Source organism: Lynx rufus, unplaced genomic scaffold, assembly GCF_022079265.1.
Source record: "Lynx rufus isolate CCGP_SWC_20201006 ecotype Redwood Valley unplaced genomic scaffold, mLynRuf1.p SCAF_7, whole genome shotgun sequence".
Classification (NCBI taxonomy): Eukaryota; Metazoa; Chordata; class Mammalia; order Carnivora; family Felidae; genus Lynx; species Lynx rufus.
In genome coordinates, this window is record NW_025814889.1 from 59676122 (window position 1) to 59696175 (window position 20054).

The 20054-nt window shown below is 36.6% G+C and overlaps 1 protein-coding gene across 5 annotated transcripts in view; it reads right to left on the minus strand.

The window, feature by feature from the left end:
• ITPR2 (inositol 1,4,5-trisphosphate receptor type 2) overlaps window positions 1-20054 on the minus strand; it is a 500503-nt gene that overhangs the window by 96128 nt on the left and 384321 nt on the right. For all 5 annotated transcript variants that reach the window (XM_047065390.1, XM_047065392.1, XM_047065391.1 and 2 more), the window contains exons 47-48: window positions 13690-13882; window positions 10078-10203 (exon numbers count right to left, since the gene is read on the minus strand). In XM_047065390.1, coding sequence (XP_046921346.1) covers window positions 10078-10203; window positions 13690-13882 — 319 coding nt within the window. The remainder of the gene's footprint in view (window positions 1-10077; window positions 10204-13689; window positions 13883-20054) is intronic.

The window sequence follows — 20054 nt, forward strand, 5'->3', positions numbered from 1 at the left end:
CTCTGTCTCAAAAATAAATAAACATTAAAAAATTTTTTTTTAAAAAAAAGAATGAAACTAGACCACTTTCTTATACCATACACAAAAAGAAACTCAAAATGAATGAAAGACCTCAATGTGAGACAGGAAACCATCAAAGCACTAGAAGAGAAAGCAGGCAACAACCTCTTTGTCCTCAGCCACAGCAATTTCTTACTCCACACATCTCTAAAGGCAAGGGAATTAAAAGCAAAAATGAACTATTGGGACCTCATTAAGATAAAAAGCTTCTGCACTGCAAAGGAAACAATCAACAAAACTAAAAGGCAACCAATGGAATGGGAAAAGATATTTGCAAATGACGTATCAGATAAAGGGCTAGTATCCAAAATCTATAAAGAACTCACTGAACTCTACACCCAAAAAACAAATAATCCAGTGAAGAAATGGGCAGAAGACATGAATAGACATTTTTCCAAAGAAGACATCCAGATGGCCAACAGACACATGAAACGATACTCAACGTCACTCATCATCAGGGAAAGACAAATCAAAGCCACACTGAGATACCACCTCACACTGGTCAGAGTGGCTAAAATGAACAACTCAGGAAACCATAGATGCTGGCGAGGATATGGAGAAATGGGAACCCTCTTGCACTGTTTGTGGGAATGCAAACTGGTGCAGCTGCTCTGGAAAACAGTGTGGAGGTTCCTCAAAAAAAATTAAAAATAGAACTACCCTATGACCCAGCAATAGCAGTACTAGGAATTTACACAAGGGATACAGGACTGCTGATGCACAAGGGCACTTGCACCCCAATGTTTATAGCAGCACTTTCAACAACAGCCAAATTATGGAAAGAGCCTAAATGTCCATCAACTGATGAATCGATAAAGAAGATGTGATTTATGTATACAATGGAATACTACTTGGCAATGAGAAAGAATGAATCATGTCATTTGCAGCAACATGGATGGAACTGGACGGTATTATGCTGAGTGAAGTAAGTCAGTCAGAGAAAGACAGATATATGTTTTCACTCCTATGTGGATCTTGAGAAACTTAACAGAAGGCCATGGGGCAAGGGAAGGGGAAAAAAATAGTTACAAACAGAGAGGGAGGGAGGCAAACCATGAGACTCTTAAATACAGAGAACAAACCAAGGGTTATGGGGGGTGGGGGAGAGGGGAAAGTGGATGATGGGCATTGAGGAGGTCACTTGTTGGGATGAGCACTGGGTGTCGTATGTAAGCCAATTTGACAATAAATTATATTTAAAAAAACTGGGCATTTGATCCCTTTGTAGAAAGAACTCAAAGAGCATCTAATGTAGTACCTTGCACATAGTTTAATGCTAGATACATATTTGTGAAGTTAATAAACTTAAAAGTTACTTAAAATGGCAATATTGCCAATTGTCAATAGGTGCAATCATATTCTGTAAGAATGGTCACATTGGCCTCAGGCTGAAGATTTAATGCAAAAATAGTAATAAATTTAAACTCTGACAACAGTACAGTACAAATTGTCAAAGACAGTTTTTACCCACTAAACGTGGGAGGGGTGACTCTTCTTAATATTTTATATTTGTATAAATTTTCCATTATAAGCATTGTTACTTTAATAATGGAATTTTTTAAAAAAATTCATTCTACATATTTTTAAGTCTTAAAAAGTACGAAGTTTGTCCTTTATGGGAGAAAATTCAAACAGCAAACTTGGCGACCTCAATTCAATTCACATAATGGGAGTATCTTATCCACTTCATAGTAACTCGTTTATAGCTTACTGTACAGAACACGCTGCTTCTTACCTCAAGTCTCTCTCCATTTCTCTGCCTTCCATGTAACCTCCTAAGACTTTCCTGTTTCTCCCACCTCATTCCAGCTAAAGTAGACATCCATCCATAAATCCATGGGTGGTCTTCACTATTGTGCCTTACTCATTTCTTCGTCCCTTAATTAGACCATAAGCTCCTTGAGGGCAAGGACAGCTTTACCAACCTCCGTGTCTTTAGGGCCTAGTACAGTGCCTGGCATATAGACACATTTCATCAGTGGTTGTTATTAAATTGAATGAATTAAAATCACCTTGAAGAACTTAACTTTCTTTAACACAAAGCACTGGAGGGAAAAACAAATTGCACTCTAAATTTGAAACTGATTTAGGAAAAAAAACATGTTCTCTGGATATAAGAAATTCCCATAGCAGCAATTTTCTCCACTAATTAGTCTGCCTTTTCCAAACTGCGCAGGGGCAGTTGGCATGGCAAATGTTCAGCTTCTGGATGGACATCTAGGATATTCTCTAGCACCAACAGCTGCAGCCATAACCTCATTACTCAACTCTGGGCACAAGTTTCCTTTTTAGAGAGGCATATATTAAATAAATAAACCAATCAACCAAACAAAGAAGCCAAAACCAAAACCAATAGCCATACAAATAAGCCTTGCATTCCTGAATAAATGTAAACTGAGCTCACCCTTCCTAAACCTGGCATCAGTCATCTATGATTCCTGGTGGAAATGACCAATCAAAATCAATCCATACCATTGGGAAAGGTCAAGGGGAAAAAAGGGCTTCCTCTCCAAAAATGATAAAGAGGAAATGAGAGAAAAAAAACAAATATTTAGAATGGCATAAAAAGTGACCTGTGTTAACTTCTTTTTGTTTTTACATCTAACAAAGTTTCCTACAGCCCAACTACCAAGTTGAATCGTGTGGGACAGAGGAGAGCGGTCAAGTGGAGCTGCCTTCAAGAGCTCACAGCTTCACGCTGAGAGGTCCTCCATTTCCCAAGGGTAAGAAATGTTTATCCCAAGACACAGGACCTTTCAGTTGCCCAAAGAGGCCTTCCTCAGCAACTCCTCACTGTTCGGGAGGAGGAGATAGATCAAAGCTAGTCCATTGTCTCTCCAGTCAGAAGCCACACATTCCTGTCAGGTTCCCTCCACATAACCAGGAAAGGTAGTGACAGGATTGTTACTGCACTGAATTAGCCAGAGAAGGGAAAATATAATTGGTTCAGAGGAAAGAACACTAGGCAACATTTGAGAATCTGCCTCTGTTCTCAGAACATGCCTAAGATTAACACTCAGATCAGGGTTTCAGTCTCCTACTTGGCACCATAGCTTAACTTGCAGTCTCTTGAGAATGCCCAAAGCCTTGTTTCCTATCACCTTAGACTGCAAACCAGTCTAGGGAAGCCTATGGGAAAGTAGCATTTAATTAAAGGGGAGAAAAAAAGTATTTCTTTGTTTCAATGTTTGAAGATTTTTGTTATTGTTTTCACTTGTTCCTGAATCCAATCTGATCCTCAACCAAATGTATAGCAATATAGTGTTACTCTAAAGTGTTACCCATCAAAAACATTGCCATAGTGTTTATAGTTGAATAAATAAAAACTACTGCATAATATTCCCCCAAACAAAAAAAAAATTCAAACTGAGCTCTTCAAAGCCTGGCAATGAAAGGCAATGATCTACAGCAGGATTTGGGGAGAGAGTGCACTAAGCTGATCCTCTGAGAATCACCTTTCCCTTAAGTACCTCCCTTTAATTACTTCTTTTATATTTATTCTATTTATTTTATTCTCAAAAACTTTTTTGAGAGGGGCGCCTGGGTGGTGCAGTCGGTTAAGCGTCCGACTTCAGCCAGGTCACGATCTCGCGGTCCGGGAGTTCGAGCCCCTCGTCAGGCTCTGGGCTGATGGCTCAGAGCCTGGAGCCTGTTTCCGATTCTGTGTCTCCCTCTCTCTCTGCCCCTCCCCCGTTCATGCTCTGTCTCTCTCTGTCCCAAAAATAAATAAATGTTGAAAAAAAAAAATTAAAAAAAAAAAAACTTTTTTGAGAAAGAAAGTACACATGTACATGGGGAAGGGGCAGCAGGCAAGGGGGGAGAGAGAGAATCTTAAGAAGTAGGGCTCTATCTCAGGAACCATGAGATCATGACCAGAGCCGAAATCAAGAGTTGGCTGCTTAACTCACTGGGCCACCCAGGTGACCCTTCTGTTAATTATTATACACCACTACTATGGTTGAAGGGAGACAATGCTCTCTCAGTTAATATTGCAATCCAACAGTACACTAGATATATAAACACCAGTAATTCCCAGTTCATGTGTGATCAGGCTGGAAAACATGGTTGGAGAAAGCTTACACAGCCCATTGCCTCTGTCAGCATCCCTGTCCTCACTGCCACAGTGGCCACAATGACTCTGGAACAGCCTGTAGTAGGGTGTGGGGGTGGGACAAGTGGCTCATTATGACCAAAGCCTTTTTTTTTTTTTTTTGGCCCAGGATTTCCCAGGTGATTTCATGATCAATGTCTATACCCAGAATCCAGGGACTTTAGAGTTGGACAGAATCCTCATATTTATTTTTTCTTTTTTTACTTTTCATTCCAAAACACTTTCAGATTTATATAACAGCTGCAAATATAATGCAAAATTACTATATCCCCCTCACGTGGATTCCATCCTACATAACCATATTACAGTCATGAATATCAAGAAATTAATGCAATACACCATTTTTTATTTTTATTTATCTTTTCTTTTTTAAATTTAAGTATAATTAACATGCAGTGTTATATTAGTTCCAGGTGAACAATGAAATGATTTAACAATTCTATACATTTTTCAGTGCTTATCAAGATAAATGTACTCTTAATTCTTTTTCTCTATTTCACTCATTCCCCACCCACCTCCTCTCTGGAAGCCACCAGTTTATTCTCAGTATTTAAGAGTCTTTTTGTCTGTTTTTTTCTTTGTTTGTTCACTTATTTTGTTTCTCAGATTCCACAGATGAGTGAAATTATACTGTATTTGTCTTTTTCTGACTGACTTATTTCACTTAACCATTCATTTTTGGATAAACATGGGTTCACTTCCATATCTTGGCTATTGTAAATAATGCTATAATAAACATAGGGATGCCCATATCTTTTTAAATTAGCATGTTCATTTTCTCAGGATAAATACTCAGTAGTTGAATTATTCTATTTTAACCCTATTTTTAACTTTTTGAGGAACCTCCATACTATTTTCCACAGTGACTGCACCAGTTTGCATTCCCACCAACAGTGCACAAGGGTTCCTTTATCTCCACTTCGTCACCAACACTTGCTACTTCTTATTGTTTTGATTTTAGCCATTCTGACCTGTGTAAGGTGATATCTAATTGTGGTTTTAATTTGCATTTCCCTGATGATGAGTGATGTTGAGCATCTTTTCATATGTCTGCTGGCCATCTATATGTCTTCTTTGGAAAATTGTCTACTCAGGTGCTCTGTCCATTTTTTAATTGATTTTTTGGGGGGGAGTGTTGAATTGCTTATATACCTTGATAATATAAATCAATATATTTTGAGTTTTTGAATACATTTATTAAGGGATATTAACCCTTTATCGGATATTTGCAAATATCTTCTCCCATTCAGTAGGTTGCCTTTTGGTTTTGTTGATGGTTTCCTTTTGCTGTGAAAAAGCTTTTTATTTTGGAGTAGTCTCAATAGTTTAATTTTGCTTTTGTTTCCCTTGCCTGAGGAGACAGATCTAGAAAAATATCTCTATGGCTGATGTCAAAAAGATTGCTGTCTATGTTTTCTTCTAGGACTGTTACAGTTTCAGGTCTCACATTTAGATCTTTAATCCATCTTGAGTTTATTTTTGTGACAGCGTAAGGAAGTGGTGTAGTTTCATTCTTCTGCATGTGGCTGTCCAGTTTTCTGAGCACCGTTTGTTGAAGAGACTATCTTTTTCCCATTGCATATTCTTGTCTCCTTTGTCAAAGATTAATTGACCATGAATGCAAGGGTTTATTTCTAGGCTCTCTATTCCGTTCCACTGATATATGTGTCTTTTTGTGTGTGTATGTGCTAGACCATACTGTTTTGATTATACAGCTTTGTAGTATAATAGAAATCTGGGATTGTGATGCCTCCAGCTTTGTGCGGCTTTGGATATTCCACCACTTTCGTCGTCCTATAAAATTTTAGGATTATTTGTTCTAGTTCTGTAAAACATGATGTTGGTCTTTTGATAGGGATTGCATTAAATCTGTAGATTGCTTTGGGTAATATGGACATTTTAACAATATTGGTTCTTGCAGTCTGTGAGCATGGAATATCTTTCCATTTCTTTGTGTCATTTCCAGTTTCTTTCATCAGTGTTTTATATTGTTCAGAGTTCATCAGTGTTTTATATTCATCAGAGTTTTATATTGTTTCCATTTCTTTGTGTCATTTCCAGTTTCTTTCATCAGTGTTTTATATTGTTCAGAATACAGGTCTTTCACCTCCTTGGTTAAGTTTATTCCTAGGTACTTTATTATGATATATCACTTTTATCCAATCTATAGGCCTTATTCAAAATTTATCAGTTTCCCAATTAGTATTCTTTATCTGGACCAGGATCACATATTATATCAGTTGTCATATCTCTTTAGTCTCTATTAATTTGAAACGTTCCTCTATCTTTATCTTTCATAAACTTAAAGATTACTAACCAATTATTTTGAAGAATGTCCCTAATTTGGGGTTTGTCTAAAATTTCCTCAGTTTATGTATTTTTGGCTAATACTGCCATGTCCTTGTCAGTGGATCACATCAAGAGGTACTTGTTATTGACATCTCATTACTGGTGACATTAACGCTGATCATTTAAAGTGATTTCTCCAAATTAAAGTTATTCTTTCTCCTCTCGTAATGAATAAGTATGTTGGGGTAAAACACTTTGAGACTATGTCAATATCCTGTGTCTCATTATGCGTTTTCCTCTAATATTCACCTATGAATTTTAGCATCCATTAAATGTAGTACTAATATTTAATTGATGATTCTTACTACGGTATTGTTTGCCAAATGGTGATATTCTAAATGGTGATATTCTATATCCATCATTCCTTCTACATTTATTTTTAATTTTTCTTTTAATGCTTTTTTTAAAGTTTATTTTGAAAGACAGAGAGCAAAGCAAAAATGGGGTGGGGACAGAGAGAGAGGGAGAGAGATTTCCAAGCAGGCTCTGCACTGTCATCACAGAACCCAACACAGAGCTTGAACTCACAAACCACGAGATCATGACCTGAGTCAAAATCAAGAGTCGGAAGCTTAACCGACTGAGCCACCCAGGTGCCCCTCCTTCTACTTTTATTAATTGGAATACTATTGTAAGGAGGAGCTTTCTTTTCTCATGATCCATATAGACTCCTAGATTCTCATTTTATTCCATGGGTTATTATGTATTATTGTCAATATATTTTTTTTCCTCAAAATTTCTGCAGATGTGGTCACTGGGAAGCTTTGCAAGTTGGATCTTGTGTTCTTTGACATGTCTCCATCATTTTCATGTACTTTGTGGAAGGAATGTTAATGCTCAACTAATCCACCTTTAAATCACCTCCAAGTGCTCTTGGCAAGTAGTCACCCAAACTATGTCTGACAAAATCCAGCATTAGAGAACTTGCATGTCCAGCACAGGATTATCCTTCTCCAGACAGTTCTGATGTCCAAGTACGCATCTCAGTTTTGACTTTGTTTTCTCAGTCTTCCTAGCTACGCATAGTGTACAACTGAAGGTTAAAGACTGAGCTAATCCTGACCAAAATTTTAACTTTATTCATAGAATTATAATTAAGTAACTCATCCAGAACTGTAATTAGGTTAGCTAAACATGACCTTGGGATTCCATATTGCCAAAATGGCAGCTCATGCCTTCTCTTCTCTCTTAGCATCAGTGCCCCTCACTTGACACGGACACCTAAGATTGAGCCTCCACCTTGGTTACTAGTATTAACTATTACCCAGTCCTTTTGGAAGAGTAAAATCTGCATCTTCACATGATGATGAGGCACCATGTTTTTCAGTCGTGTTTTTGTTAGTCTTATTTCTTTCTGACGCTGAAGCCTTACTCCAAACTGTACTATACGTGTGGTTTCAAGCGCTTGCTCAATGGCCAGCTGCATCAGCAATACCTTGGGAGCTTGTTAAAAAATACATATTTATGGACTCCTCTCCTGAATTATTGGGCAAATCTTCTTAAGCCTCAGATCTTTATCCATAAAGATGAAGTGCTTGCTTTATAGGATTGTCAGGAAGAGTCAATGAAATTATGTATGTGAAGTGTTTAGCATTCTGCTTGACCCAAGCTAAACAGTAAACAACATCAGCTGCTATTATTATTATATAAATATTACTGCTATAACTGTTACTAGGCAAGTATCAAAAATGTATCAGATATTTTACTTTCTCCTGAATGAGTAAAAAATAGATGTCTAGAGGGGTGGCATTGCCCATTACCATTATATTTCATGTACAATAGGTGGCAGCAGAGGCTATATACATTGGCTCTAGTGGTCAAGTAAGGGATACCATACAATGGAACTCAGAAAAAATAATCTTCTATATGAAGATTTGTCATCTTCCTGTTATCTATATGCTCCCAACCCAATTATCTATGTAGAAAAGTCCTGGATTGGAAACAAAGGAGTTAACTTTCTACTAAGGTCTACCATTTTTTAGCCTCTCTGGGATTCCATCTCTTTATCTGTCAAATGAGGATTTGATATCCGAGGATTTCCAGAATTGCTTCCATATCTAAGACCTTATGCTTCTATTAACTGAGACTCTACAACCTACTCTCAACGTTCTGTGTGCAGATGATACCAATTTATCATTTCATGCTGGACTTCTCTTCTTACAAGAGTTACATTCTTCTCTGCCAAGAGGGCTGTCATCACTAAATAAGACTAAACAGTGAAAAGAAAGCTGTTTCCACTTCCTGGTGTATTTGCAACTTCCCACAACGGATGGCCAAATATTTGCTATGTTTTCTATTTCACTCCTCACCCATCTGCTCCACTGTTGAGTATTCTTCTTTCAGTACAAGTATGCCTTCTAAAATATCAAACTTTTTAAAAAGGCATTCAAATTATACCTAAAGGTTTGGATTTTGATGTCTATTAACTGTAAGAGAGCTTTGAAATAGCAAATTAGTCCTGGATTCTCATTTCCCTTCATGCTCACTTTCAGTTCATCTGAAATCGGCTTAAATACCTGTTGCTCTCATTGTACTATTATTTTCACTGGGCTTCCCTTTGTTGTACTAATATTTAACAACAGTGACATCAACAACAACTAAGCTTCATGGAATGCTTGCCAGGTACTGTTCCAAATGCTTTACCTATATAGCATCTCATTCAATTCTTACAATAATTCTATGAACAGGTGAAATATAAAAGCACTTTGTGGTTCTTGTTTGTTAATGTTTCTCATCTTTTCCTTCAATCCATTCTCTCCACACACATTTCAGAGCTATTTACCGAATGTATCCAAAGCCTGCAACATATTTTCCCATGCGCTTTGCCAGACTTAAACAAAACTTACTTTCCACAGTCCCACCCTTCAGCATATTCTACTTCTATTTCCCATTTCATGTAAAATGAGATATCTCTTATCTTTGCTTTTGTAAAACTTCATTTATTGTTAGTTAAATAATATTAATTTCAGTCAGTCATCATGTAGACAAGTCCTAGATTGGAAACAAGAATTAGCTTCTAATCTGAGAATGTGAGATATTCTCTACGATCATATTCTGCTCTATGCTGTACATTAAAAAAAAATTTTTTCAGAGTCCATGTGTGTTCACTATCGAAAACTAAAACAAAACAAAAAGCAAGGAAGAGGGCAAATTACAAATTCCACTATTTAAGGTAATCGTAATGGATATTTTTGCAGAAACCTCTCATTTTCCCATATATTTATATAATTAAGATGATACCATATTAAAAATGCTTTCAGTAAGACTAATCAGGTAGAAATAATAATTCTTTTTCATTGCTTTGTTTGCCAGTCTAGCATACCTCTAATAGCTCTTCTGTATATGAGGTTTTGGAAAACTAACATTTCTATTGACCATTGTTTTCTGCCTAATCTACTTACCACCATTGTCTACTTCCAATGAATACAGAAAAGTTTATGTAACAAGAATTAACTTATTATTATTTTGAAGCTCTAAATAGTTAAGGGATGTATTTTTAAGAGTATTATTTTTAGAACTTTAAAATATTTATCATTTAAAGAAAGACAAGCACTTGCCTTCATCTCCATCATCCCCAAATGGGTAGAAGAGAGCAACAGCTAAATTGATGAACACAGCCAAGTTGAAGGAAATGCTCCCCCACAGGGATATGTGCCTTGAGAACCAGAACAGGGCAGGGTTACCTAGTGAGCAAAAAGTGTGATGGGACAAAACAGAAGAATTAATTTTGATCTCAACACAAGAACCCTACTGAAACAAGATTTTACTACATTGTGTTTTTGTAAAGTAGTATAAAAGCACATTTAAATAAACATCAAAAATGACTTATTTAAGAAAGTTTATAATCAGTACCATAAGGGAGTTTTCTATTTGATTCCTTCTTTATTCTTCAGCCAATTTATACCCAAGCCATTATAAAGGTGTGGGTAATTTTGCAATTGCTAAACATGGTCAGAAAAGGTGATTCTGTAATAATTCCCTCTGACACATCCCTAAAGCAGATTAGGGGAAAGACAGTTAGTGGATGCCTGGGGCCCCCCTTAACAGAACAGTATGTATCACTTTGTAAGTCAGTAATATTGATTAATTGGTCCCACTCCCATGCCTTACAGTCAAAAGAAGAAGAAGAAGAAGAAGAAGAAGAAGAAGAAGAAGAAGAAAAGAAAAGAAGAGAAGAGAAGAGAAAAGAAAAGAAAAGAAAAGAAAAGAAAAGAAAAGAAAAGAAAAGAAAAGAAAAAGGAAAAGGAAAAAAAAAGCCCAAACCAGACTTATGTCTGATGAATATTCCTATGACCCAAAGTTACCTGAAATTCTGAACCTTAATAGCATGGTATAATACTGCTTACTGGGAACTCGTGATTTATAATATCTAAGTTTTATTTATTTTTGAGAGAGAGAGAGAAAGAGAGAGAGAGAGAGAGAGAGAGAGAGAGAGAGAGAGAACGATTGGGGGGAAGGGCAAAGAGAGAGGGAAAGAGAGAATCCCATGAATGTGGGATCAATCCCATGAACTGTGACATCATGACCTGAGCTGAAATCAACAGTTGGATGCTTAACCAACTGAACCACTCAGGCACCCCTTACAATATCTAAGTTTTAAACCTTAACACTTCCTAAAAACTTGGGTTTTTAACGGCAGAAAAACATGAAAGATACAATAGGAAGTACTAATAAGTGGGAGAGGCTTTACTGAATATTTTCAGAAATGAGATTCTATATTTATCTTCAGAAATGAATTAGTAGGTGCATCTACTAAATCTACATCTCCTAAATAACTGAACAAATATGAAATGCATACAAATTTGACCACATGACTTTTTCAGAGCTTGTCCATTCTCTAACTCTTACTATCTAAACATCACATCTAAAATATTGGAGTTACATGAGGGAGAAAGGAACATCAAGTTTCAAGGAGAAATTATAAACTTTTCAAATTATGTTCTGTGAATTCCAATCTGGGATCTGCTGCTCACTTATAAACTGCACTAAACTGAAACAGGCTATGATTTGCTATGGCATTTAGTTGACTGATGTATCTTAAATTGTAAATATCTGCATCTCCATCATTTTTATGAGGAGTCTTCATTTTAAAAAGCAGAATATTGGGGCACCCAGATGACTCAGTTGGTTAAGTGCCCAACTCTTGACTTTGGTTCAAGTCATGATCTCGTGGTTCTTGAGATCGAGCCCCACACTGGGCTCTGTGCTGGCAGCATGGAGCCTGTTTGGGATTCTCTCTCTCCCTCTCTCTCTGCCTTTCCTCCCTCACATGCTCTCCCCTCCTCAAAATAAATAAACTTAAAAAAATGAAAAGTTGAACATTAAGACAAAATAGAAGATGTTGATACATACATTTGTAGTATATCCAATGAATCATTTCTATCTATAACCTCATAATAAGTTGCTTCCAAACTTTAAATGTAAGATGTACATTGAAATTCATTTTAAGATTTGTTTTTTAATAACTGATAAAATATTTATCCAAAAAAAGAACAAACCCCACAAGCACTAGTTCATTATTCAACTTAGTTTAGTCAGGGATAAAATGTGTGCTTTTCCAATGTCCCAAATAAAATTGTTGAATTTTCATGTATGTGTTCTAGACACCCTACATTTTCTCTGAATTCCATAAGGTTCCATATGGCAAAATGCTAAGGGAGAGTCATTTCTTTATTTTTCAAATATTCTGATAAGAAAGCCTAACAGTGCATACCATAATCTTATAGCCAAAGATGGTATGTCACAAGCTCCACTCAAATCCATAAACCAAACTCAGTAAAGTTCCTAGGAAACTGGAATGATGAAACACTGTTGAATGGAGGTATTGAGAACATATGCCTGCTGGTCTGGAAAACATCCCCCAAGGATAGGAAAGACGTAATCTAGAGTTTCCCCCTACTAATTTTTGTTTAAAACTCATGATATCCCTTATCTGGGGAAGCAAACTAAAGTGTATTATAAACTTTAAAATTTTTAAATTTTAGGTGTGCCTCGGTGGCTCAGTTGGTTAAGTGTCCAACTTTAGTTCAGGTTCTCATGGTTCTCAAGGTTCGTGACTTCAAGTCCCACATCAGGTTCTCTGCTGTCAGCACAGAACCCACTTCAGATCTTCTGCCCCCTCTCACTCTGACCCTACCCCTCAAATAAATAAACTTTAAAAAAAGAATTTAAAAATTTTAAAACTCAATATGTCCATATAGAGTTGACTGCTGCGATGTAAGTAATGGAAACTGTATTATATTAATTTGGGGGGAGGGGAGGGGCAGAGGCAAGGCAGAGAAAGAGAATCTCAAGCAGACTCCACACTTAGTGTGGAGCCCAACACGAGTTACAGTTTCACAACTATGAGATTATGACGTAGGCTGAAATCAAGAACGATGCTCAAGTGACTGAGCTACCCAGGCGCTCCTGCATTATATTAATTTTTAACTGTAAAATTATAACATTGCTTTATTTTTATACAAGTGTCACAGAATTTTTAGTCTGACTTGGCAAGGTAAAGATATTTTGAAAGAAAGAATGACTTTCAAGAAAACATTAAACAGTCTACTCACTCATAGGATCTTAAGATAAGAGAGGACAAGCATGCTGGTGCCGATGTCTCTCCATCCATTCACTGATCGTTAAGGCCAGTCAGAGCCCATTCAAGGACAGCAGACTTGCATCTGTTCAGCAGTTGAAACATACAGCTGCAAGCTTGCATTTCATAATATTTATACAACTACAGGATCAGCACTAAAAGATGATCTAATGTAGTCTTCTGTTTCTGTTAAGCCACAGGTGTCTCAGCTGTCACTCAGGTGTGGACTGAGATTATATTCTTAAGCCTATAAGTGATTTGAGTACCATCAAATGGCAAGAAATTAAAAGCCGATTTAGGGATGCCTGGGTGGCTCAGTGAGTTAAGCGTCCAAGTCTTGGTTTGCGCTCAGGTCATGATCTCATGGTTTGCGAGATCAAGCCCTGCGTCAGACTCTGCACTAACAGCATAAAGCCTACTTGGGATTCTCTCTCTACCTCTCTCTCTGTCCCTGCTCTACTCACACTCTCGCTCAGAATAAATAAATAAGCTGTAAAAAAAAATTTAAATGAATCCTGTTATGTATCCTAAAGTACCAATTTATCTACCATTATGCTCAAAACTAACCATTTTAGTTTATTGTACTTACTCCTGATTTTCTTCTGCCACTTCATTTCATTGTAGAGATCTTCAGTTTGCTGGAAAAAGTCATTCACTTTACTTCCTTGTTCATCCCTTTCAGTTGTGTTGAACACACGGCTCTTGGATTCTCGCGTAAGGTATTCACATATATTGGGGACAGGAAAAACTATTTGTTCCATTGTCCTATCATGCCGAACAATCTGAAAATATTAATGTGCATTTGCTTTAGCTTTTGGGCACTTCAGTCTTAGACTATTTTGTGTTTTTAGCATGAGTTTATGAGTGATATTTTATTAGTTAAGTTTGAAAAAACATTCCAGCATGAAATCCCTAGAATAATCCTTTAGTGTACTACTTTTCATTGTTGTCTTTAAGAAAAATTAGGGACACCTGGGTGGCTCAGTCGGTTAAGCATCCGACTTTGGCTCAGGTCATGATCTCACAGTTTGTGAGTTCAAGCCCATGTCGGGCTCTGGGTGGACAGCTCATAGCCTGAAGCCTGCTTCAGATTCTGTGTCTCCCTCTCTCTCTGCCCCTGTCCCACTCACACTAGGTCTCTCTCTCTCTCTCAAAAGTAAATTAACGTTAAAAAAATAATAAATGAATAATAAATAATAAATGAATATTAAAAAATAATAAAAAAAAATTAACTGATGACTGTATCATAAATACTATGTTATAAATAACAAAACCCCAAATCTTTATTCTTTCTGGACTAACATTAAACTTCTGTCACCCATTTTTTATTTTCATGAGTTACATCAGAGAATTAAGAACTAAGTGATTGGCTGCATAACCTTAAACACAGCACTTGGTATATCTGCATCTTATTCTTAGCTTATTCTTCCTAAAAAGATCTGTTGGAGACCAAATGTCATACTCAACGTGATGTGCCCTGAGTTCTATAGAAAAAGGTGCTTTATATCATTAAATGTTTCCTACTCATGGCAAAACAAATTTTTGTAGGTATAATATCCATTTAAATATATAACTAGATGTAAGTACTCCTTATTTTCAATTTGTCTTATTTGGTACTTGTGACAGTTTAATGTTAGACTAAACAAAACAAAAACTAGCTGAATATTTTCATATGAATTCACCATGCAACAAGGGTTTGTTTAGACTAAATCTCAAGGTACATGTTTATATACTCTGCTTATCCCTCAAAAATGAATCAGGATTGGTCTAAGCCAGAAAGGCCACCCTACTACTCCCCTTCACCACAGGCTGGTATAGTGGGGCAAGCATGTGACCTAGTTCCAGGAAATGAGGCATAAGTAGAAATATCCTGGTGGCAGGGGAGAGGGAATCAGGAAAGATTTTGCTTCCTGAAAAAACAGAGAGTCACATGAAAGAAACAAAATAATAAAGCCAAAAAACTAAATACAAAATACAAAAAACTCTTGTTTTGGCCTGTATTCTTTTTCTTCCCGCTTAGAACAAAAGGTAATAGAAGGGCATGATGCCTAAAACTCTGGCAGCCCTTTTGCAACCTTGAGGTGAGATATCACCAGCATAATAAGGAAGACACAAAGTAAGATAGGAAAGGCCTGCATGTCTGAAGACATCACTGAGTTATTGAATCAATTGTAGAACTACTGGTACCTACAGACTTCACTTTATGTGGGATAATCAAATATTTTTATTGTTCAAACAATGGTCAATCTGGTGTTCTGTTACTTGTAATATAAGCTATCCTAAATGATATGTAAATATGCAAACTAAATGCTAGAATACTATCATATAAACACACAAAAAAGGGGCACCTGGGTGGCTCAATCGGTTAAGCATCCGACTTTGGCTCAGGTCATGATCTCACAGTTCGTGGCTTTGAGCCCCATGTCGACTCTGTGCTGACAGTTCACAGCGTAGAGCCTGTTTCAGATTTTGTGTCTCCCGCTCTTGCTGCCCCTCCCCGATTCATGATCTGTCTCTGTCTCTCTTTCTCAAAAATAAATAAACATTAAAAAATGAAAAAAAATACACACACAGAATGAAATTTAGTAGCAGTAAATAAAATTCCCAAACACAGGTTAAAGAAGTCAATTGTACAAAAGAAAAATTGGACCTATTTATATTGCAGGGGGAAAAATGTTTTTTTTTGCTTGATCCAAAAGTATAAAACCATAAAAAAAAATTCTCAGGATGCATTTAAGAAATAGTGTCTGTATACCATGATCAAGTGGGATATACTCCAGGGACGCAAGGGATGTTCAACATCCACAAATCAGTCAATGTGATGTAGTACAGTAACAAAATAAACCATTAAAATCATATAATCAGTTCAACAGATGCAGAAAAAGCATTTGAGACAGTTCAACATCCATTTATGGTAAAAACTTTCAACAAAGTGGGTATAGAGGGAACATATCTCAACATAAAAGCCATACCTGACAAAGTCACACAGCTATCATAATATACCAACAGTGCAAAGCTGAAAGTTCCTCCTCTAAGATCAGTACCAAGACAAAGATGTGTTGAAATCAACATTAATTCTTCTGTTTTGTCCCATCACACTTTTTGCTCACTAGGTAACCCTGCCCTGTTCTGGTTCTCAAGACACATATCACTTTTATTCAACATAATATTAGAAGTCCTAACCAGAGCAATTAGACAAGAAAACAAAATAAAAGACATCCAAATTGGAAAAAAAGAAGTTAAATGGTCACTATATCTAGAGGACATGACATTAGGTATAGAAAACCCTAAATACTCCAACAAAAAAGTGTTAGGAATACTAAACAAATTCAGTAAAGTGGCAAGACACAAAAATTAATACACAAAACTCTGTTGTATTGCTATACACTAATAATGAACTATCAGAAAGAGAAATAAAGAAAACAACCTCATTCAGAATTTCATCAAAAAGAACACAACAGTGGCTCCTAGGTGGCTCAGTCATTTGAGCATCCAACTCTAGATTTTGGCTGAGGTCATGATCCCAGGGTCATGGGATCAAGCCCCACATGGAGTTCTGCACTGAGCATAAAGCCTGCTTAAGATATTCTCTCTCTGTCTGTCTCCCTCTGCTCCTCTCCCCCACTTGTGTGCTCGCTCTCTCTCTCTCTCTCCAATACCTAGAAATAAATTTAATCAAGGAGCTAAAAGATCTATATATTAAAAACTGTAAGACACCAGTGAAAGAAATTGAAGAAGCCACAAATAAATGGAAAAATATTTCACGCTCATTGTTTGGAAAAACTAATATTTTTAAAATATCCATACTACCCTAAGCAATATACAGATTCAATGCAATCCCTGTCAAAATTTCCATGACATTTTTCAAATGGAACAAACACTCCTAACAAAAAAGGAACAGTCTTAAAATTTGTATGGAACCACTGAAGACCCCAGATAGCCAAAGCAAGTTACAGACAGAAATTACACCCCCTGATTTCAAACAGTATTACAAAGCTATAGTAATGAAACAGTGTGGTATTGGCATAAAAACAGAAACACAGATGAATGGAACACAATAGAGAGCCCAGAAATAAATCCATGCATATGTGGTCAATTAGTTAACCATGAAGGAACCAAGAACAGAAAATGAGGAAAGGACAGTCTCTTCAATAAATGGTTTGGAAAATTGGACAGCTACATGCAAAAGAATGAAACTGGACCACTACCTTACACAGTACACAAAAATTAACTCAAAATGATCAAAACTTAAACAGAAGGCTTGAAACCACAAAAAGTCTTAGAAGAAAACAGGTAGTAAGTTCCTTGACATAGGTCTTGAAGATGATGATTTAAATCACATGACAAAAGCTAAGGCAACAAAAGCAAAAATAAACAAGTGGGACTACATCAAACTAAAAAGCTTTTGCACATCAAAGGAAACCATCAACAAAGTGAAAAAGCAAGTTACTGAATGGGAGAAAATATATGCAAATCAAATATCCAATAAGGGGCTAATAGCCAAACTATATAAAGAATTCATACAACTCAAAAGCGGAAAAACACAATCTGATTAAAAAATGGGCAGAAGATCTGAATAGACAATTTTCTGAAGAAGATAGACAAATGGGCAATAAATACATGAAAAGATGCCCCACATCATTCATCATCAAGAAACTTCAAATCAAAACCACAATGTGATTATCATCTCACACATGTTAGAATGACTATTATCAAAAAGACTAGAAATATTAAGTATTGGTGAAGATGTGGAGAAAGGGAACCTTTGTGCACTGTTGGTGGAAATGTAAATTGGTGTGGCCACTGTAGAAAACAATATGGAGGTTCCTCAAAAATTAAAATTGGAACTACTATGTGATCCAGCAATTCCACTTTTGCATATTTATCCAAAATAAACAAAAATACTAATTTGAAAAATATCTGCACCCCCATGTTCACTGCAACACTATTTACAATAGTCGGATTATGGAAACAACCTAAGTGTCTGTCAATGGATGAATGGGTAAAGAAAATGGTGGTATATATACACAGAGGAATATTTGCCATAAAGAATAATAAAATCTCACCATTTATGACAACAAATGAATGGACCTCAAGGGTCCATTTATATTATTCATATAAATGAAAAAAGTCAGATAGAGAAAGACAAATAGCACATGATCTCTCTTATATGTGGACTCTGAATATAAATAGATACATACAATAGATATACATAGATACAGACAATAGATTGGTGGTTGCCAGAGTCAGGGGACAGGATGTGGGAAAAATGGGTGCATTGCTTTTGACTTTTTAAAAATTTAAATTAAAAATTAAAATTAAAATTAATTTTGAAAAATAAATAGAGCCTTATTTATTACAAACCAAACTATTCAGTCCTTTATGAAAAGCTATGTTTGATTCTGGTTGTCACATTTTACAAGGGGGCACCTACAAACTAGAGGCATTGCTGCAGACAAGGGGGATGTATTAACTGTAAAAAGCCAAAATGGATAATGTTTTCAATATATTTATTCAACAAATAACTATTCACTCCTTAGGTAAGGAGCTCTGGGGAATTCAAAGTGAAAAAAACATCATGAATCCCAATCTATAGGAGCCTATAGCTTAGTGATCATCATGGGTCTTCAAATGGTACAGCCAAGCTATCATGCTGACGGAGGAGCAAATGTTCTGAACACTGGGTAAACGTTAAAGTGGGCTGATGTGCACTCTTTATAAAAAAATAACTTTCTAATTATTCAAGTTGTTCAAAATTGGATCTGTTTCCTTCTGAAGTAGTGAGATCTCTATCACAGGAAGAATTGGAAGTGGAAGCAGGATCATTACAGAATAATTTCTCTTTGGATGGGTGACCCACAAGGTCCTTCAAATTTCCCAGTGTCTTTCAGTCTATAACTTTAGAAAACCTATTATTTTCAACAATAATCATTATTATGGTGGTGCTCCAGGCACAGTGTCAGTTTTGGAAATATAGAGATGATCAAGAATGGGCCCTGCCTCAAGGAAGGGACAAGTGATACATAATACACATATTCCAATATGATATATTTAACAGCATGATCAAACTGCTGTGGGAGGTGCAGTGGGATGAAACTAATGAATGCCTGATAGAAGGGTGAGAGGCCTCTCTGCGTAGGGCATATGAGCTGGTCTTCCAATGAGCATGAGGACTGGTCAACATGTATAAGTTAGATCATCATTCCAGACTGTTCCTTTGAACCCTGGACTTCTGTACCCAACTTCATGCATGCCTCAAAGTCACCTCAAGTTCTATTTATCCAAGAACCAACAAATGGTCTTCCTTTCTCTGGGGTCTCAGAGCCAGGCCCCCAAGGCACAACACCAGTTCTGCTTATTTATTCAGACCAGAAGCCCAGGGGTGTCCTTTTCCATACCCTTTTCCTTAGGTGATCACATTTTATAAGGAGCATTATAAATATCCTACACACACACAGAGACGTGCACGCACGCATGCGTGCGCGCGCACACACACACACACACACACACACACACAATGTTTTTCTCCAGTGTAGTCATCTTCAATACCATCATCTTTCACAGTTGTTCTTTTGAAAAGAGACACCCCCACTCATATGTTCTTTCACATCTTTCTTTCATTTACTTCTATCTGAAATTCTGTGCCCAATCTTTAATGAAGAAACTTCTACTCAATCTTTAATATATTTTTTTGGCAACTGTCTGTAAAATCCATCCCAAAACTCCCCAGGCACAGTTAATTGCTGTTTTCTCTACATTTCCTTCGCCCTTTGTTTATGCACTTATTACACAGAATTATCTTCTGTATGTGATGGAGAGTAAGTGATCTGCTAACAAATTACTAAAGTTGTGTATTTGCAGTGAAATACCTCCTCATTGCTGGGAAACCAGTAAAAATCCAACCTCAAATGATAGCTGCCATCTCTCACACAGGTATTAACTGGACCCTTCCTC